Source organism: Mustela nivalis, assembly GCF_964662115.1.
Source record: "Mustela nivalis genome assembly, chromosome: 16".
Taxonomy (NCBI): domain Eukaryota; kingdom Metazoa; phylum Chordata; class Mammalia; order Carnivora; family Mustelidae; genus Mustela; species Mustela nivalis.
The window spans coordinates 30,962,722-30,983,064 of record NC_139035.1 but is presented as its reverse complement, the minus strand read 5'-3'; the positions used below and the strand labels follow the sequence as shown (position 1 = coordinate 30,983,064).

At 58.5% G+C, this 20,343-nt stretch overlaps 1 protein-coding gene and 1 long non-coding RNA gene across 8 annotated transcripts in view; one reads left to right on the top strand and one right to left on the bottom strand.

The window, feature by feature from the left end:
- Positions 1-20,343, top strand: part of LOC309850529 — a 510,333-nt gene that overhangs the window by 327,634 nt on the left and 162,356 nt on the right. The window lies entirely within an intron of this gene.
- Positions 3,061-20,343, bottom strand: part of SUSD4 (sushi domain containing 4) — a 78,246-nt gene continuing 60,963 nt past the window's right edge. For 3 of the 7 annotated variants that reach the window (XM_082704552.1, XM_082704554.1, XM_082704553.1), the window contains 4 exons: positions 8,294-8,485; positions 7,128-7,272; positions 4,600-4,976; positions 3,061-3,904 (listed from right to left, as the gene is read on the bottom strand). In XM_082704552.1, coding sequence (XP_082560678.1) covers positions 3,876-3,904; positions 4,600-4,976; positions 7,128-7,272; positions 8,294-8,485 — 743 coding nt within the window. In that variant the 3' untranslated portion in view covers positions 3,061-3,875. Of the gene's footprint in view, positions 3,905-4,599; positions 4,977-5,691; positions 6,646-7,127; positions 7,273-8,293; positions 8,486-20,343 lie in introns of those variants that run through there. The other 4 variants (XR_014304306.1, XR_014304307.1, XR_014304308.1 and 1 more) reach the window with 2 other exon arrangements.

Here is a 20,343-nt window from a genome sequence, read left to right as displayed (position 1 = left end):
ATGACTCATCAGGTCATCCCCCTTATCAAAAATCTTCAAAGGTGCCACATTGTTACTGAAGAAAATCTGAGTTTCTTCAAGGTCGTTCATGGTCTTGTCCTGACTTACCCTGCCTTTCTTTTCTCTGTGAGCCAAGCTCCTGGCTCCTCAAAAAATCTTATTTTGAGGTGCCTGGGTGGCTCAGTCAGTTAAACATCTGACTTTGGTCAGATCATGATCTCAGGGTCCCCTGGTTAGGGCCCCTTGCTCAGCGGGGAGTCTGCTTCTCCCTCTCTCTCTGCTGCTCCCCCTGCTCACACACTCTCCCTCTCTCTCGTTCTCTTTCCTGCTCTGTCAAATAAATAAAATCTTTCAAAAAATCTTAATTCATGCATTTTCATATCTGTTAACATAGTGTTTTCTCTTTGGGATCCTCACCTCCTATCTCTTGTTATTAAAACATTCACCTCTAACAAAGCGTTTGTGTCATTCAAAACCTACCTATTCTTTGACGCTTCCCTTTGGCTGGTATTCCCATGGTCATCCTCCCTCCTCAGGACTTGGTTAGAACATTCCTGATCTAGTATGCCTCCTGCTGGTGTTTGAATGACTTGTAAACTCAGAGGTAATGGGTTTATTGAAAGGGGGTAGCAGTGAATGGCTGCCCAGGAGTGAAAAGCTGAGCCAGCAGTTGATACTATGCATTTGTTCATTCATTGAACAACCAGTTCTTATAAACACCAATAACCCCTGGGTCCCCTTGCACAGCCTCAGGTGCTCAGGGGAGGCCCCCGTGAGCCACCCATTCCAGATCACCATGCCCTTCCTGAGCAGCAAGAGAGGCATGTCTTGGCTGTGATCAATCCTTTGGCCCAGGGGTGAGATTCTTTCATTTGAGACAGACTATAAAATTAGGGAGGTGGTGTTCATGTTAACCTACGGAGCTGCCTGTGGAGGTGATCTGGGTCCTTTGGAGTCCTCAGGGAAATTCCCAAGGCTGTCCTGCCCTCCCTGAGCTGAAGCTTCCAGAGCATTCTGAGAATCAGACACCTTCCCCATCATGGAAGCCTCAGCATACAGAAGCCAGGGAGGGGCTCCTGAGGGGATGGGCCCAGGGAAAAGGGCATCCGACTTTTCTGCCCACCCCCTGGGGGCACCCCCAGCACGGTGCGCCTGCAAGCATTCTCAGGGTCACGGGGACCCAGGCAGGTGAGAGGTGTCTGGAAATTGGCCATGTGACAGCCTCACCCATGCTCAGCAACAGGTAGAACAGCCATTGCTCACCAACACCTGCTGGGTATGCGTCCGGCGCTCGCGGCCCTCGCCACAGCCCAGCAGGGAAGGCCAAAGGGGAGCCAGCTCTTACTTCCACATCAGGAGACAGAGGCCCCAGGAGGCAACCCGTCATCCAAACACCCAGCGCGTTAGTGGCAGAGGCGGGACTGGAAGCAGGGAGGTGGCTGCGACCAAGCCATGCTGTCCCATGATGTTGTGCTGTCCCCATGGGGACACCGGGCCCTGGGGTGTGGAGGGTGGCACCACCGGAGCGCGAGGGGCATCTGGACCCAGCAGGTGGGGCCGCAAGCCTCGGACTCCCCACTGGCCTGGGCCTGCCGCGTGGCCAGGGAGTGGGAGGCAGTCTCGTGCAGCTGCCAGGACAGGCGCACGCTGGCGTGAAAGGCTCTGAAGGGCACACACCAGCAAGTCAAACTTTCCAATTAAAACAAGCCTCATGGCAGTGAAGTGAGAGGATGTCCTGGAACGTCGGCTGGACTTGCAGCAGAGAACTCCCCTCTGGTTCCTGGAAACCAGGGCACCATGGGTAGACCACAGGCAGTCGGGGCTCTGGGCTGCAGGCTCCAGTCTCAGGAGACTCCTTTCCCCAGGGCAGAGTGCAGAGCTGGGGAGGGTGCTCTCCCCAACCCGGGACCCCAGCCTGATTGCTGACTGGTCCCCAGGGTGTCAGAGTCAGAGGGCCTTCCTGAACTTTCATGTGAAGCCAGGACCAGGACGTGTGGGGGATGTCATAGGTGTTCTCTCCTGCCACACAACCTCACCGAGATGAGAAGTCACAGCAAGCAGCATTTGTGGGCGAGACTACAGCCAGAAGCTAAAGGGACTGAGGGGGTGCAGGGGATCCCGTTAGAGGAGCAGGCATCTCTTTGCAACCGGCTGCTACACTTCCAGCACAGTTGCCGCTGATGCCCGGATGTGTGACTACCTAACTCCAGGTGCAGGGGTTGGGGGGCACCCTGTGCTCAGCTGACAGGGGTCAGGGGGCTGCTCGCTAGTTTGGGAGGAGAACACCTCCCAGAAGGAGGCAAGGCCAGACCTGCCCCCTTCCCACCTGCCCTCTTCCAGAAAGTGAGGGGCCCGCCAGCTGGTGTCAGAGACATGCCCTCCACTTGGGGGTGGTGAGGAGGCGCGAAGGGAGGACAGGCACAGGCATGGGGAAGGCCTGGCCCCTGGGGCAGCTGCCTGGAAGAGGCAGCCCACAGTGGACCCTGGCACCCCCAGCCACCCACGCCCTCTGCCTCCTGGTGGGCAGGGGGACTTTTAAGCACAAACACTCATGAAAACCAGCTCGTTCTGTGTACCTTGTGGTGCAAAGTTGTGCAGAAGTTCCCGTAATTAAACGTTGTTCCTCATGCATGCAATGCTCCCTCTGCTCGGGCCAGCTCTGGAGCCCCTCACAGCCGTTGCCTCAAGCCCCGGTTTTCAGGGTCACCACCCTTCCTGGGCCTGACCTGCTCCACTATGAAAGCCATGCTTCAAACTTAACTTTCAATCAGTCTGTGTCAGGATAAAACAGGATTAGACCAAGCTTCCAGCTTGGTGCGCTGACGATGGAGAATTTTATGGATCAGAGTTTTATCTCTATTTACCCACAGCCCAAAGGAGGACAGACATCAAATCCACAGATCAGCATGCTTGAGGAGACATTTCTGTATCATTTTCTCAGAAACAGCACCAGTGGGCCTCCGGCAGAGGCGCACGGCCCTGGAGTGGGAGGGAAGCGGGGTAGTGGCCTGGCCCGGGAGGCCAGCCTGCACACTTCGCAGATGAAACAGAAAGAAAAAAACCCAGCCTCATACTTTATTTGGAGGAGGAGCATGTTTACAGAAACAGGTTCTGTTTTGGAAAATAAACATATGGCTGCATTCTGGGAGTGGGAGCTACATCGTAACAGGCGTTGGGAGGGGACTTGCAACTCTTGAGACACACGGTCAAGGGACACCTTGAGATGTCATGCTGAATGCTGCCTTGTAATCCTGTCCACCAGGAGACACGTCCGAGCATATCCGACTGTCCACAAAGTCCCGAACACGAGACACCCAGAGCACGGTGGTGCACCAGCCCGTGACACAGAAAATGACTGTGTTTCACCAAAGGACGGCTCAGGGCTGCTCAACTACACTTGTGGATGAGGTTCCAGGAAGTAGAGTCTGCCTGTGTCCTTCCATTCCTCTCTCACGCATCCAGTACTGTGTCGGATTAAGGAAAAGCCCCCACGTGCCCCAGAGCCTGCCACACGGCAACCGTGTTGCGTGGAGCAGACCGCAGGGTGAATCGGCGGGGGACATGCTTGCAAAGGTGGCAGGCAGTGGCCGCAGCACAAGTCACGGGATGCGGGGTCCAGGGGACATGTGTGGAGCCGCCCCACTCTGCAGCAGGGATAGCCAGACCCCTTCACCAGGGGTGAAGACCCCCTGGTCGCTGCTCCCCGAGAGTGCCCACCGCAGCATTGAGCCCAAGATGGATGATGCGAGTCACGGTCTCCATGTAGGTGAGCTGGAAACCCCCCAACGGCGCCACAGTCCATCCCCTGGGGCCTCACTCCAAGGGGCGTGGCTCCCATCCTCGCAGGGACAGGAGAATCTTTGCGGCGTTGCTGGTCACGGGTCATCTTCCATTAGCGGGATCTCTGTGAGAGGACAGACAGTTACTAACTCAGCCGCAAGCATCGGGGATTAAAAGCTTGACTACAATATCAATGATTCCTGGTGTCAGTGAAAAGAAAATGTTAAGTTCTACACTTATCAGTTAATAATCACAGAAACCACTCCTCTGGTGGAAAATCTTACACCTAGCTCATGAAAAATGAAATGTTGAAAGACTTGAACCATGTGCCCTTCGGAGTCAAGTCAGATGAAAGGCAGGATGTGGGGACACAGGGACAGCGGGCATGCAGGAGAGAAGCCATCTCCGGGCAGCTTTGGCCACTGGCGGGACAGATGGTCCTGCGTGCACCGTGTGCTGTATGCCTCCCCGGGGACACAGCTGGGTCTCTTCCCCATGAGCTGTGAACGGCCAAGCACACGTGCCTGTTAGCTCCCACCTGCTGAGAGCGCCCCTCCTGTATAAGGCTTCTCCGGGGCCGCCCTACTGTACATACCCAGCCCCTGCTCATGTGCGTGGTGACCGTCTCTGAGAGCCCCCAGAGCCCTGTCCAAGCAGGAACAGGGAAGGATGCATCCTGGTTCTCATGGAGACTATGAAACCAAGAACGGGCCCCCGCAGCCCTCCCACTCTGGATGGCCAGGACACACACAGAGAGAGCAACAAGCAGCGGCTCAGGCTGCAGAGAGGCCTGGCGCCGGGTGCGGGGCCAACACTCACCATCTGCAATGTCGATGCCCGGACTGCTGGACGCCGTCTCTCCTGTCGTGCCAGCCCCCGTGTCCACGCTGTCAGGGTGCGTGCCCCCCAAGCACACAGAAGGTGAATACAGACTCTGGAGCAGCTCAGAGGAGGCTGAGCCGCTGTCACAGGCTTCTGACCCCCCCGTGCCCATGTCCATGTCCCCTGAGCCAGGGTATGCTGGGGGGCTCTGGTCGTCCACTGGCAAGGGGCAGGCCTGGCCCACGGAGGCCAGGTACCCTGGGCCTGACGCCCTCATACCTCCATTCACAGCCTCGTCATAGGATGGAAGCATGACAGGCACACCGTCCACCACCACAAAGTCCGGGTCACTGCTGGAGCTCCGCGGGGGCCCCCTGGGTGAAGGAAAGCAGTGTCCACAGATCAGACAGCACATCCCCTGGATGGAGGCCACCAGTGCCCTCTGTGCCCCCGATGAGAGCCTACATGGAGCTCCTGCGGAAGGACCAGCCTCCTTCCTGGGCCCTCTCTGGCCCACGGCAGCGCTCTGTCCCACGGCCACATTCCGCCTGCAGCGTCCTCCTCGGTCTTGGGCCCCCGTGCCCCCTTGGGGTTCCTCCTTCCCATCTCTGGCCTCCGTCTACTGGGCCCCCAGAGGACCCCTTGTGGAACCTGCTAGGCATAGAAGATGCCACAGACTGACAGGAAACCAGCACCCTGTGCCCCACCAGGGAAGGGACCCCCTGTGCTACTGAGGCCATTTTGCTCACAATTTTAGTCAAAGGGATAAGAGGAAAGCTCTGAGACTTCCCTCACTGCCTGACCGGTGGGTTATGTGGGCCCAGCTCCAACCCCCGACCCAGCAGCCTCCTGATCCAGAGCCACACGGGGCCACCGGCAGGGGCCGTGTTCTCTGTGGGGCCGGGAGGGTCCCCCATGTGGCTCCAGCTGCTGGCCTCGCCCCTGCACATTCTGTCATCCCACAGGCCCCGTCTGACCACCTCTCTACACCTCTCTGGTCCACATGGGGCCCCAGTGGCTGCAGGCAGCCAGTGGACTGGCTCCTCTGTGGGGCCCCCACGCGAGTGCTGCCGCCAGGACTAGACCAACCAGGAACGAAGACGGGCGTCCGGCGGGCAGACCCTCATTGCAGAGTGCTGGCAGCAGGGGCTCCGAAGCCCAAGGAAATGCCGTGTCTGGATGCAGCACTGGAGGAGGGCAGTGCCAGGCCCAAGTCTGCAGAAACGTGGGGTGCACTTCCAGAGAGTGAGAAGCAAGGCCCATGCTCCCGGAAAACAAGGCGGGGATGAAAGACGAGCTCGCCGCCAGCCCTCGAGAGCCGCTGGCTCTTGTCTTCGTGCCCAGGACGAGCCAGTCCCCTTCCTCCGGGGCGCGCCCTGTCCACAGCCCCCACAGCGCTCAGCCCCTCCATGCGCTGGTTGAGCAGCTCTCCAGGGCCCACATCCGTGCGCCCAAGGAGGAGTCTGTCCTGGGCTTGCTCTGAGGAACGTGGTCTTCTACCCGGACAGCGGAGCACGGTTTTTCCCAAACCAGGGAGTTCTCTAAGACAGAGATTCTCACGCAGAAGAGTCTGGGGTCACTTTACAGACCCCTTGTGGAGCGGGTACGCTGAAGCCCCTCCTGGGGACGAAGAGCAGGAGTGACTGTCCGGACTCCCTTGGAGGCAAGGGAGTGAGGTGATTCATCAGAGACTCCTTCTCCATTACCAGCGCCCCCTTTGATGGGTGGCACGCACAGCTCTGGGGGTGACAGTGTCCCGTGTGCGAAGACACATGTTTTCTGGAAGTGAGAATTCCCCGAGGGGAGGCCAGCAAGGGCACAGGAGCCCCAAGACGCTCAGGACTCCGTGGAGGGAGGTGGTTGGAGGCAGCTGGTGTCAGGGAGGGTGGCCAGGGCACTGCCATCCGCCTCCGGATGGCCACACACTCATTGCTGGCTCTCCCGGCAACGTCTTCTCCCAGGAACGAGGCCGGCAAGCAGCTATGGTGACGGCCCTGTTGTCGCGGAGGAGCTGGTGTACTTGCTTCCTGGTGAACTGCTCTTCTGTGATGGCCATGGGGACAACAGAGGCATGAGCCCCAAGCATCTCCGTGCATGGGTGGGGCAAGGACTAGCAGGTCCTGCCTCTCCCCCAGGCCTCACCCAGAACCAGGTCGCCCTCCAGAGACTTCCAGACAGGCTGTTCTTGAATCTCTGCTGTGTCACGCATCTTCAAAGCATCTCCTAATTAGGTCCATGACTTTATCCGTCCTGTGGTCCCCATGTACATTGCGGGGCTGGGAATGGGGTCGCGGGGGGCCCTGCATGATGGCAGTCCTGACTCTGTGCACCCCTTCACCACACCCCACAGCTCCTGGGGTTCACAGGGAGGTGGGAGAGAGGGAGGCGAGTCCCATCCAGCCCACGGGGCCCCAGACGCCTGCTCCCAGCTCTCCCCCATCTGCCTGGCCTGATCCGGGACCCTCTGCTCTCACCACCACCACCCCCGCCTCCCCCGCCCCAAGGCACCAGAGCCCAGCGCTCACCTAGTGGGGAAGTGGGCCTTGAACTTGGTCTGGAACATCCTGGCCAGGATGACGAGCAGCAGCACCAGCAGCACGCTGGTCGCCGTGAATGCCACGATCTTCCACGTAGTCAGGAGGGTCTCATGGGCGCTGGGCCATGTTTGCTCTGCCAGGGAGAGAACAGAGTGGCGTGTGAGCCCTCAGGACTGGGGTGGCCATGTGTCCCCATGCTCGATGATCTGGGAAACAACATGCTTATCACATGCGTCTGGGGGCTCCCCACATGCAGAATCCATGGCCCACGCTCCTTTGGCTCTGTGGCCTCTGCTGGTGCCCACGGACCCTCAGGGGCGTGTTCCCCATGGGGCTGAGAGTGGGCGCCCAGCCGGAAACACTCCTGCCTCTCTGGCGGGGGAGGGTGAGTCCGTCTCCCCGGGGAAGTGAGCTTGCAATGTACCCCAGAAAGGTTGAAGAAAGGGATAGAGGGATGCAGGGTGAGCGCGCCATGGCCCTCGCCCTCCACCGCCTCTGGCCATCAGCACACCTGCAAAAGGGGCAGCTGACTACCTTCCAAGGCACTTCCCACCCCCGCAGCCCAGGCTGCGCTATCTGCCCCCTACCATCCTCCCTTGCTGCCGCCACCTCCGAACACATCATGCTCGGACTCCCACTGCCATCCAAGGGCCTCCAAGGGCCCCGTGTCATGAGGCGCTGCCCCCACAGACAATGGCCATCACTACGCTGTGGCAGGAAACGCTGGGGCGAGTGGGCAGGGGTGGGCGTGCGGGACACGGTGGGAGGCTGAGTGCCTGGTCTCTGTCTCCCACTCAGTACCCTGGACTCCTGAGGCCAGGGATTCACTATGCGCCAAGAAGCACCAATGTTTGCAAGGGTCCTGGGCATTCATCTGAGAGACCAGGTGTTCCCTGAGATGCCATCCTCTGGGTTGTGACACACGTCCTCACACAGGAGAGGACGGCTGGGTTTGGGTTATACAGGAGAGAACGGCTGAGGTCCCTGCCCCCGGGAGGGACAGGCTGGGGGCAGACAGAAGCTGCTGTCCCTCCTCCCCAGGGACGGGCACACACGGAGAGGAGTCTCTGCGCCGTGTCCCTGACCCTGGAACTGGAGGGAGCACATGGCTGGTGGCCACCGAGCGCGGCATGGGCCAGGTGGTCCGTGCTTACCTGACTGGATGCAGTAGACCTGGTAGGAGGGGAACCACTGCCCGTACTGGCAAGTGATGTACTTGTAGTCGCTGGTGAGGCTGTAGCCGGCGTCGCAAGAGAACTCCACCACAGTCCCGTGGCTGTAGCGCTCACAGGGCCGCGGGTGGCAGACGAAATCACCATGAGTCACTGTTGGAGGCAGCGGGCACACTGGGGTGACAGGGAGAAGAGCAGCGTCAGCACCATGGCCCGCCCGCTGGCCGGTCAGGACGCACATCCAGCAGGAAGGGGCGTCTGGATGTGCACCACCAGACCTCTCCCCCGTGGGGTCACCGGGAACCTGCTAAACACACTGAGCACAGCCGGCCGGCGCCGGCAGCCCCTGGTAAAGCAGAGCGTCATCTCCCACAGCGGAGAGCATGTGTGTCTCGGGGACGCCATCGAGAGACTGTGTTAATGACACGTGTCACCCGCCCAAAAGCCAGGTTGGTGAGATTAGCGTATTTACAGAGGAAGCCCTTATGACAGGAGCAGCGAGCCCCAGTCTACTCTGCTGCAGCCAACATGGGGGCTGTCCACCTCCCTGGATGTCCCCATCCTGGTCCCCACGGGCCCTGCAGGGCATGAGGCTCAACCCTGCCGGCTGCATACGGACCCCAGGCTGGCCCCTGCGGGACAGGAGATGGTGTGGAAGGAGCCTGGGTCCTGGGCTTGGCTCGGCCAACACACACTGTGTGACCTCACGGAGGTCACACAGCCTCTCCCGGCCTTGACGCTCTTCCCAGTACAGTGAAAGCTTATCCTATCCTCCGCGATTTACGGTTTCTCCAACTCTTCTATTTTCCATTTTAGGGGAAAGAAATCGTCATTTCCAGTTTCTTCTCAGGACTCAGAGCCGCCAATCTGCTTAAACATCCCCAGGAGACACAGCACAGATTCTATGGGGGCCTGCATCAAATCTACATCCGTGGAAGCTCACCACCCAGCGCATGGGAGCCCCCACATGCAGACCATGTGTGCAGGGAGCCCCAGGACCCACCAGAAAGATGGGTCCCCAGGCACAGAGCCGCTCACAGGCGTGGGGGTGAGAGGCCCCTTCACACCCTCTTCCAGACCTGCAAACAACAGGCAGTGAGATCTGCCAGGCTCTTGGCGGAGATGGGGAAGCAGAAGCCCACGGGACCTGCCTGGCTGCTGAGTGGCCTCTCACCGCTGAGCCTTCGTGTCCTCACCTATAGGACAGGAGAGTCTGGGGGCTGTTCTGACATCACGTGAGTGGGCAGCCAGGGCCAGCCAGGAGCCAAGAAGCTAGAGAGAGGAACGCCTGCGGGGACTGCTTACGTGCTGACAGAGAGCGGCAGGCCCCCTCCCATAGTGCAGATACATGTGGTGGTCCTGCTGCTGGGTCCCCAGCAGAGGCTGGAACTGGCCTGCAAAAGCCAGGGCCCAGGGAAACTCAGACACCACCTGGGAAGTCCCAGGGCACAGGGCTTGGGACCCCAGGGACAACCTCCCCACTGGCCCAGCCTGTAGTCTCTGAGCCTGGGAGAGGCAGCCTGCAGGGCAGTACAGAGCTGCCCAGGGGAACATCCACATCTGTGGTGAGACCAGCCTAACTGGGACCTCCACCTGCGTCCCCTCCCCACAGCCCAGAACCGCAAAGCACTGTGCCTAGGGGAGGCCCTTTCCATGGTCAGGGACACATGGGCCCATGAGATTCTTTCCCAGCAGGCACTCCAAGCAAGTTCCAGAGCCACTAGGATCAGAAACTACCAGAATGTTCCCTAGGCCCAGGGAGTCATGGTCACGGCAGGACTTCCTGGCCATGGTCTCAAGGACAAAGGACTACCCCATCACTGCATCAAACTGGACGCATAGGGTCCCACAACGTGTTACAGAATGATGAAGTTGAACAGATGAACCATCCAACAGGGAAACCAAGGCGGTGTGGCACAAAAAAGCATGGGCTGTGGACATTCCCAGAGTTGTGTGCAAATCACAGCTCCGAGCTGACAAGCTCTGGCATGCTGGGCAGCTCGTCTGGGTTTTTGGGGTTTTAGCTACATCACCCACGTAATGAGGAGAACAAGTGATTCCTCACCCCTCGAGTGCCCATGAGGACTGGCAGGAACATGGAAACAGCAAGACACAAATGCCCAGAGTGGCCCAGCTGGGCACCACCAGGTCCTGATGTAGCTGGGACACCCTGCCCCCGCCCCACCGGCATGCACGTACTGACGTGTCATAGCCGCATCTGCTCTGAGGCCACGTGTGAGCCACCCCCTGGCAGAAGCCTCAGTCCCGACACCAGCGGCAGGTGCAGACGCACGCGCCCTGAAAAGGAAGTGTTTGCCTTCACAGCTTGCAGCATCTCTGACAATTGTGCCTGAGTAACCATGAGCTTTGGGGCAAGGAAGCCCCCCGCCTGTGCGCTGTCAGGAGCCAAGATGGACAACGGAAGCATTAATTATAATCCAGCCAGCTGCGGGCCCTTCCTCTCCATCCCCCCGAGAGGCAGATGCGTCCACGTGGACAGGCAGCACCCACCACAGGGGCCTCATGCAAATGGCAAGCTTTGCAAACCACCCACAGGTTCCTGGAAACTGCTAGTCAAAGAGCAACCACAGGCCCAGAGCTCCTGCTGGTCCACCCACTGGGACTCAGAATCCATGGTGGTGGGAACAGAGACTCTTCTGGAAGGCAGCTTCCCTCCATGTCTCGTACAGCTCCAGAAATCATGAGTTACAGGCAAGGACTTTGTGAGCCTTGGGGTCGGGACATCAGGTGGTTACAGGCTCTGCTGAGACAGCCGACACAGCATCCCTGTGTCATGTGCGAGGGGGTGAATGGGGCCAGGCACAAGGAAGAGGAGCAGGAGAGACAGGCTGTGGGTGGACTGAGCCCGCCGGGAGGTCCATGTGTCCCAGTCCCTTGCATGATGTGGGGACCCTGGGCCGAGGATGCCCCGACAGCAGGTAAAGCATCACTTATGGGTCTGTTAGGTGGGTCCGTGGGGGAGACTCGTATCTGAGTCACAGATTGAGGTGGCCCTCCTGGTGCGGGGGCATCATCATCGTGCAGAAGGCCCAAACAGAATGGAGCAGAACGGCAAAGGGGGAGGAAATTGCTTTTTCTGCACAGCCTCTCCTGCATCCTTGGACACTGGGGACACTGGTGCTCCACCTCCAGACTTGGACTGAATCACAGCAAGGGCACACCAGGACCTCAGGCTCACAGATGGCACATTGGTGCCTCCTGGGATGTCCTGGCTGCTATGATCTCTTGCACGTGCATGCTCACGCACACACACACACGGTAGATTATACGCACTTTGATCATAGATGTATACACGGTACATGCATAAGCACATCTGTTCCAGGGTCATGGGCACAATACGAACATATACACAGGGGTTACATATATACCATATACACACAAGCACGCACACGTACACACATGCGTGATAGGATTCAACATGTGTACACGAGGCACACATGCACAGACAGTATCCACATACCATGTGTGTATGTGTAGTGATTACGTGTATGTACACAGTAGGGACACACACTAGGATTACACGCATCACATACACGAACAAAATCACAGATATACACAGTAGTGCACATTTGCACACACCCTGCTGGGCCTGCTTGTCTCCAGAGCCCTGACACCATGGTTTGACCACATGGTTTGGTCTCCAGCCACACCCCAACTCCAAAGGTCAGATTCGCTCCAGCAAATGGAGATAGGAAACTGCTAGGGCCCCCAGCTGTTGTCTCCCCATTGTGCCCCAGAATTGCAGGCAGGTCTGGAGCTCCTTCCCCTGGGGCAGTCGAACAGCCAGGAGAAGCTGCCGTCAGCGAAGCCTGACCACCACCTTGGCTGCAACGTAGCCCAGGCGAGAGGGGCTCTTGGTGCAGGATGCCTGGGAGAGAGCAGGCTACAGGGTAGCAGCTAGTCTCCACCATGGCCCATGGGACGGCAGCCCAATGCAGGCACCCTGACCATGTGCTTCTAGTCCACAACACAAGGAACCAATGAGAAATGGCTGTAGCAATCTGACCTTCAAGTTGACCTTGTTGTAACATCCAAGAGTGTTTTCCATTTCTTTCTTTCTTTTCTTTTTTTAAAGATTTTATTTATTTATTTGACAGACAGAGATCACAAGTTGGCAGAGAGGCAGGCAGAGAGAGAGAGAGGAGGAAGCAGGCTCCCCGCTGAGCAGAGAGCCTAATGTGGGGCTCGATCCCAGGACCCTGGGATCATGACCTGAGCCGAAGGCAGAGGCTTTAACCCACTGAGCCACCCAGGCACCCCTGTTTTCCATTTCTATTAAAATACAATTTTAATACCATCATATCTAATCATCTAAAGGGGAACGTCTAACAGGTCTTTGTTTTTCTGTTTTCTCTATAACCCATATTTATCAAGTACTGTACAGCGATCCGTATATACTGTGTTAGAAAACAGAAACCAAGCTGCTGGTTTCCTCAGTGTGGGCAAATGAGCAGCTCGGGCACCTCCATCACTGCACAACGAACACACAATGCCCACAGAGCAGGGAGGAGGTGGTTACAGGTACTGCTGGGAGGAACGTCCTGGCAGAGGGCCAGGCACAGGACAGGGCCAGCGGGGCCAGGAGGAGTGGCAGGAATGGTGGCCCCAGGTCCAGAGAGGGGGTGGAGGGGTGGCTGGGCAGGAAGCCCAGGGTCTGGCCTGTGTGTGCTGTGCACTCGGGGAACAGGGACAGGCACCACCACGTGAGATGGCCCACCGGGAGCAGGGACGGGCACTGCTGCATGAGACAGCCCGTCGGGGGCAGGAATGGGTACCCCTGAGAGAGATGGCCCACTGGGAGCAGGGATAGCAGCATTGAGGTTGTCGTGTGGCTCAGGCCACACCCAGGTGAGGAAGGAGGGGGCCTGGCCCAGGACTGGGGCAGTGACCGTGAGGAACACAGGATGAGACAGACATCAGTCCGTTCACACAACAGGACTGCTGAGGGTTGGAGTCTGGTACCGAGGGTGCCTCCCAGACTTCTGACATTCCGTGCCTGATAGTGGAGCTACGTGCCAGGAAGGGCTGTCCTGGTGGGTTTGCTCATTGCTGGAAAGTGGGCACCAAGGTCTGGCTTTGCCCGGGCTTGTCTCTGCTATGGGGAGAGTGTCCATGTGGGATGGGGCAGCTGTGGAGAGCGTCCACAGCTCACCTGAAGCTCTGGACTCAGAGCACAGAAATAAAACCACAGCATGGGGCAAACTCCCCTGAGGAGGGAGGGTCCCAGTCCAAACGCTGGAATCAGTCAGGGGCACGAGTGGTTGAGTGAAAGGCCGCATCACGGGAGCCAAGGAAGGACAGCACTTTGGGGAGGAGGGTGGCTCCCAGCAAGTAAGAAAGCTGGGAGCAGAAAAGCAACACCTGACTTGGCCACACGGAGCCCCTAGAAATCTCAGCAGAGGGGATGCTATTTAGGACTAAGCTGAGGGGGTGACACGGGTGGGCGTGGACGGTGCTCAGAGATCCCGGATGCCAGTGCTCCTGGCATAGGGATGGGCCAGCAGAAGTGGGTGGAAGGAAGCTCCTGAGGGAACAGACTGGCCCTCACAGGTATCCAAGGGGGAACACAGCAGAGCTTTGGGTGGTCTGGCAGTGGCGGGTGAGTCCCTACAGAGGACTGAGAGGGAGGCCTGTGGGGGAGGCCTGGCCTGACCCTCTGGTCGCCCGCCTTAGTCCCCAGCCACCGACCTATCTCTCTCTGGGTGACAGAGGACAAGCCCGTGGAGTCTGCGCCTCACGAACACAGAGCGTGCCGTGAGGATGGAAGCACGCGGGGTCCTATAGCTCGAGGCCACTAACTATCCTGGGAGTCGCCCTGGAGCCGGGACAGGTACATTGCCCCGTGCATTAGTCCTGCGGGAGCCAAGAGCTGCGCACCAGGGCCGTCCACCTGCAGTGTGGGTGCTGGGGAGCTGCTTGCCCCAAACTGCCAGCTTGTCGCCAGGGTCAAAGCCACCCAGTGGCTGGGTACCTGTCAGTGGAACATGAGCTGATGGGACAAATACTACGTCCAGGCTGAGCCATGAAATGGGCCAAGCCTCGGGCTGACCACAGCAGAGACGACCCCCAGGGGTCCCAAGAAATGGGCCCCTGCAGCCCGAGTGACCAGGCCACATGCACAAATGCCACCACGTGAAAATCCACTTCCCCTCTGCTGGGGCCACGGAACATCTCTGGGGACACACTCCCATGCACAGCACACCAGCACTCGCCCACCTGCCATCTGCACTGCACATGGCCCTTGTCTCCATGTCTCTGACCTGCACGATAGCGGTTCCTCCATCCTGCCGGCATGTGGTGTCACCAGGGAGTGTGGCTTGGTGAGTCCCAACTAGGTCCTGGGCTCAGCAAGGTCTTTGGGGCTCCAGGTGAGTCTCAGGGCGGGATCCAATGTGAGGGTGTGGCCTCAGATGTTGGAAGAAGGCCCCATGCCCCATGGCTGGCTGGCAGCAGCCAGAAGAGCCAGTGTGAGAATGAGGTGGCCGTGGTGGCTGCGGTGGGTCTTCGCCTTCCGCCAGACCCGTGCTTCCAGCTACAGTACCCAGACCACCAGCTGGGGGTTCAGCCAGGAGCCAGTGGGAACACACAGCTCAGCGCCACCTGGTGGGGGTCCCACGCAAGTCAGACCATCCTGACACCCGGGAAGTGCTGCCCCAGACCTGGAAGAAACTGTGGCAAGCTTGCTCTGCGCAGGGCTGGGGAGCTTGGGGACGTGGTGGGAAAGCCGGCAGCTCCGAGGGGCCAGTGCCAATCATCTCGAGGCACCAAGCATGCTGTCTGAGCGGCGGCCTCAGGAGCAGGGGTGCAGGCCATGCTCAGACACACACAACGTCACCGTCTTGGCCATCAGTGGCCGGCAGGCTTCCAATAAAGAAAACTCCCTGTCTCCTCTGCATTTGGGTCACGATTCCAGGAAGCTGGAGAGAAGACCTCCAGGCATAAGTCCCAGCTGTTTCCAAGGGGAATCCTGAAACTTTGTCTTTTGCTCAGGGAAAGTCAGTGAATGTCCTGGAGCATGGCGTATTTTCCACTTCTGTTTTGCTGTAGCAACAAGGAAGGCCAACACATGTGTCCACCGAGGAAGCAAATGGCGGGGACGAGGCTGGGGCTCTGCTTTTCCACAGGCTGCAGGGAGCCTGGCGTCTGCTGCTCCGGTCCGAGCTGACAGATGGGTGAGGATCAGGACTGCGCAGCTGCCCTGGGCTGGGAGGGAGCATCAGCTCCATGTCATCGTGGGGCCGCCACACTGAGGGAGGAAGACAAAGATACACAGCACCCAGGCAGAGCGAGGACAGGTGTGCGGCTTTGTGGTGGCTGGAGTGTGAGGCGGGCAGCGGCTGAGACACAGGGCCGCCGCGGGGAGCACGGGGAGGGCGTAGGGCACACACGGCTTCTCTGCCTTCCTTGGCCGCAGGGATGGCTGATGGCGACTCGGGGGCTCTGATGAGGCAGCTCTTCCATCTCTGCAGCGACTGCGCTCCGAGGGCCTTCACCGCCGCAGGGGAGACACAAAGCACAAAGAGATCCATGTGTCAGCCTTCTCGCGTCTGCAAACCTTCTCCGAACGAGGGTTCCCTCGGGCCGGAGACCCTGCTGGAACTGGGGCATCTTCTCTGAAAGGGGAAGCCGGCAGAGGTACAGGATGAAGAGGAGCACGTCCCGCCGGCGTGGGTCTGCTCTGCCCCTGCGGGCGGTCAGCCAACCCTCCCACCATCACACCCCGCCCCAGGTCAATGCAGTCACGGTGTCGGGCCGTGTTCAGATTCTCCTTCCAGGACAAAACTAGCCTACTGAGTATTCTGACCCTCCAACTTCCATCCCATCGGTGCCTTCTCATTCTTGCTACTCAGAAATCCTCATGGATGAGAAGTAAGGGCTTGCATGGTGCGCTTGCGAGCGTGGGCACGGCTCTACATTACATGAGGAAAATAAACCGCCACGTCTTCCGCTCACAAAGATGCTTCGAAGGTTTCCACGGTGTGTCCCAGCCACTGGGCCATTCTGCATGAAGTGCCCTGTGCTCCTAGCACCAGAACCAATCTGGGAAGTGCTGGCCGCAACGCTGTGGGCAGGAGAGGACACAAAGGAGCAGCCGGCCAGCAGCCAGTCGGCAGAGCAGGGGTCAGGGTGGAGAGGGCGGGACTGCCGGGGATCCAGGACCCCCCACAGCCGCTCCATGCCCAGGTTCAAATCCTGACCAGACACAAGCCACCCCACGGCGTCTGCCTCCCCTTGTCCTGAGCCAGCATGCCCACCACCCATGACACAGAAACGGTACCATCCGTGCAGTAGGATCTGTACAAATGAGAAAGGAGACCTGGGCTTTGGATGGCTACTGTGACCGTTCATCACATGACGGGCAGTGAAGTCAAACATAAGCAGAAAGCACAACCACAACTCCACAGGTACCCATCCTGAGGGACGCTGACCTCATAGACCCTGAGAGCTGCATGCACACCGCCCCACCTAATCCCAATGACCCCCATGCATGGCGGGTTCCTTGTGGCCTCACTTGCACAGGTAAGAAAAGCAGGGCTCAGCAGGGTGAGGTCATTTACCCAAGGTCACTCAACAAATAAACTGCCAAGCTAGGATCTGACCTTAAATGAGGTTACTCTGGATCCTCACTCCCTCCTGAGTCCTGCATGGGGTCTCACATGTGCCTCAGGGAAAGGTGTGTAGGCCACCCAAGGGCAGATGTCTGAGCAGCAATTTCTTTATCTGCTGGGCTGTGCGGGGGCAGATCAGAGGTTGAAAGAGGCAGAGGAAGAGGAGGTGGGGGAGACCCCTTGCCTCCAGGGGCACAGCGGGTGCTGTGCGCTGGGCCCAAGGGGACACAAATCTGGGGCAGTGTTGAGGACAGGGTCCCAGGGAGGCTGGTCAATGGGCTGGGGACACCTTTAAGAAAATCTTTCCAAACTGGAAGCAGGTGGAGGGGAGACAGAGGGTGTCTGTTTCCCCCTAAGCCAAGGGAGAACATGAGCTGCAGGTTAAACTGTCCCTAAAAAAACCATGCTGGAGTCCAAAGTCCAGGCACCCGTGAGCAAGATCTCTGGAAACTCAACTTGCATGCTGCGATGAAATCAGATTACGGGGAGGTCCTCCTGCAGGAGGGGCAGCCCTCATTCCAGCGTGACTGGAGTCCCTGCGGGAAGGGCGCACTGCAGCTCTGGGAGGACGAGCGAGGGACGCCGAGGCCATGCTGGGAGCCGGACGAGGCAGGGAGCGGACCTACCCTGGGTCTCAGAGGGAACATGGCACTGTGAACTCTTCCCAGATTTCCAGAAAGGCGAGGACATCTGACCCTGCTGTGTAAGTCACATGTACACCATGCTTTGTGAACCTCAGGTGAGGAACACAAGCCGCGCTGGGCCTGCAACTGAGGTTGAGTCCCCAGGTCCCCAGGAAAGCAGCCCTCCAGACCAGGAGGGTTTCCTGGCTCACATCAGCATCCTTGCAAAACAACAAGACACTGAGATTTCCTCAAAGGGCACTAAACCAGCTGCATGCCCCACAGTGGCCAGGCACAGGGGATAGGAGCAGGGCAACTGGGGAGTGGATTCACAGGCCTCCAACCCTCCCTGGGCTGTGTCCGCAGAAACCAGGCTGGGAAGCACTGCCTCTAGGGAAAAGACAGAGTCACCCAGAGTCAACACAAAGGGACCGTGTCCTGATAATGTCAGGCACAGCATAGCCAGGTCCCCCGACGCTCCTCAGCTGGGGCGGGCTATAGAATTCTGGGATGCTGTGCTTCCTAGAAAATCACTTTTCTTCCTGAGCCAAAACAATATCCCCCGGGATAAGGTATTTGTGGTAGGAAAACACAGATGGAGGTTCACTTGTGATTGCCTTTGTTCAAACTCCAGTGACTGCCCCCTTCTCGACACCTCTCCCCGCGCGAGGAAGACAAGTGCTGGAAACTGCATTAGAATCTCATCCATCAGGATGCACTGTCCAGAACATAAGCCATGCCCCCAGGAGAAGAATGAGCTGTCCCTGCCACAGAAAACTGGGTGAATTTAGAGTCAGGCACCATCTTTTTGCAAGAACAAAACCAAGAACAATGAGAATTGCTTTTCCTGCACAAAAAGAGAAAGAGACTATGAACGCAGGCAAGACAGTGACAGGTTCTACAGAAACAATGAATGATTCGAAACCCTGAGATACATGCAGAAAGGTAGGACGGGTTGACCAGCCTGTCCTCCAAATGTCTAATTACTGGGGGAAAAGCAGGACCCTCTGGCAACCATCAGTGAAGAAAAGTAGGGAGGGAGTGGCTCCCAAACCACCCCCCAGGATACCCGGATGTTCCCAGGGCTGCCACTGCCACCTGCTGGGGGGTTTATGGCCTTCTGTGCTGACCTGACTGCCAGAGGTTTTCCTACTCTGCAAGTAGGTTTTCCCACTTGCATGAAATACAAGGCACGGAACTTCGCAGACAGCAGAGAAAGAAAGAAACGCTGCCTGGAGCAGCAGCGAATGGGGAGATATTCTGGAGTTTGGGGACAAACAGCGAGATTTTCCCATTTGTCCCAGGATGAAATTTCTGAGCACGACATGGTCGCTCCGTCAGCGTGACCGGTGGCTCAGACCCGGGGTGCAGCTTTGTGGCTGTGAGTCCCACACTCCTTTCAGTGACTCGACATATGAACAGCACAACGGAAAGACCTCAGCTCCCACGTCTGCAAGCTTCTCCAAATTCAGAGGCGGTTATAAGGCAGAGCAAGAATCATCTTGGTGACAGCCACAAGCCCTCCCTGGCCTGAGTTCCCTGGAAGATGTGGGAATCAGACCCGTTGAGAAGCATGAGCCCTGGGAGACACTGGTGCCAGGCTCCCGCCATGGATGCATGGCTTTGCAGCAGAATGCTGGCCACTGGTCCCTCATGGCACTCCACACTGGGGGCCTCATCAGACCCACAGCGCCGGCAAGGAGGGTGTCCAGTGTCTGATTTGCTCACTGGCCAGGGATGCACCCTCAGCCCCGAGCCCTGCATCCAAGACTTTCCCCACGAAGACATGAACGAGGGGCCTGGCTTCAGAACCCACCCCCACGGACCGGGCTACCTGCGGGTGGGAGCCAAGGGAGACAGGGCTGCAGCTGGATGGGACCCCATCCCTGGAGTGGTTCGAGTTCTCCTTTGTGTCCTTTGGTTCCTATTAGGCGAAAAAGCCACCCCAGGGTTCGGCTGCCTTTGCTGGCCTTTCCTGGTACCTCTGACTTCCACGTAAATCTCTTTACTCGAATGAAGTGGGAAACCAGCTCTCAGAGTCCAGGAACGCTGTGGCACCCACGGCCACTCGTTCCTACCAAGGCTGGAGGGCAGGCAAGGTGCTGCGAGGGGCCTCCAGCAGCTCAGGCTGCGAGGTGGGCGGAAGCGCGGGGCTGCCAGGCCAGGGGCCATGCAGCTCCAGGGAAAGGAGCCCAAGGAGGAGACAAGGGAGCCCAGGAACCCCGTCCTCCTGGAGGAACCAGGACCAGGCCTTCTGGCTCTGAGTCAAGAAAGACCAGTGTTTCTGGATTCAGTGTAGAAGGGGAAACAGCTAATGAGGGTTCTTGATGCCACAGCACGGCTGGCTCCTGAGCAGGGAAGAGTGTGACCAGGAAGGCAAGGGGCTGCTGCAGCCAAAGTACTTGCTGCAAGAGAGAGGAAAACATGAGCACAGTGACCCCGGGAAACGCTGGAGCACCCCTGCGATCGCCCGGCGGGGACGTGAGAGCCAAGCGTGGACACGTACCACGATGACCGACAGCTGCTTGCGAACAGTGAGCAAGACTGCTTGTGTTCTGCATTTCCTCCTGAGAGGAAGGCTGTGCTGGGATCATGCCGTACCTGGCACAGGCACTTCTGATACCAGCAAACGGGATGGCACAAGGGGCTAAGGTAAACGCCAGGGAGCCTCGCACATTCTCAGTGCCCACGCCGCTCCCGCGGGCTCTGCGAGCCGAGGTCATCTGCTCACAGGGCAGCGAGAGCCCCAGCCAGCCTCTTTTCCAGGCCAGGACGCACG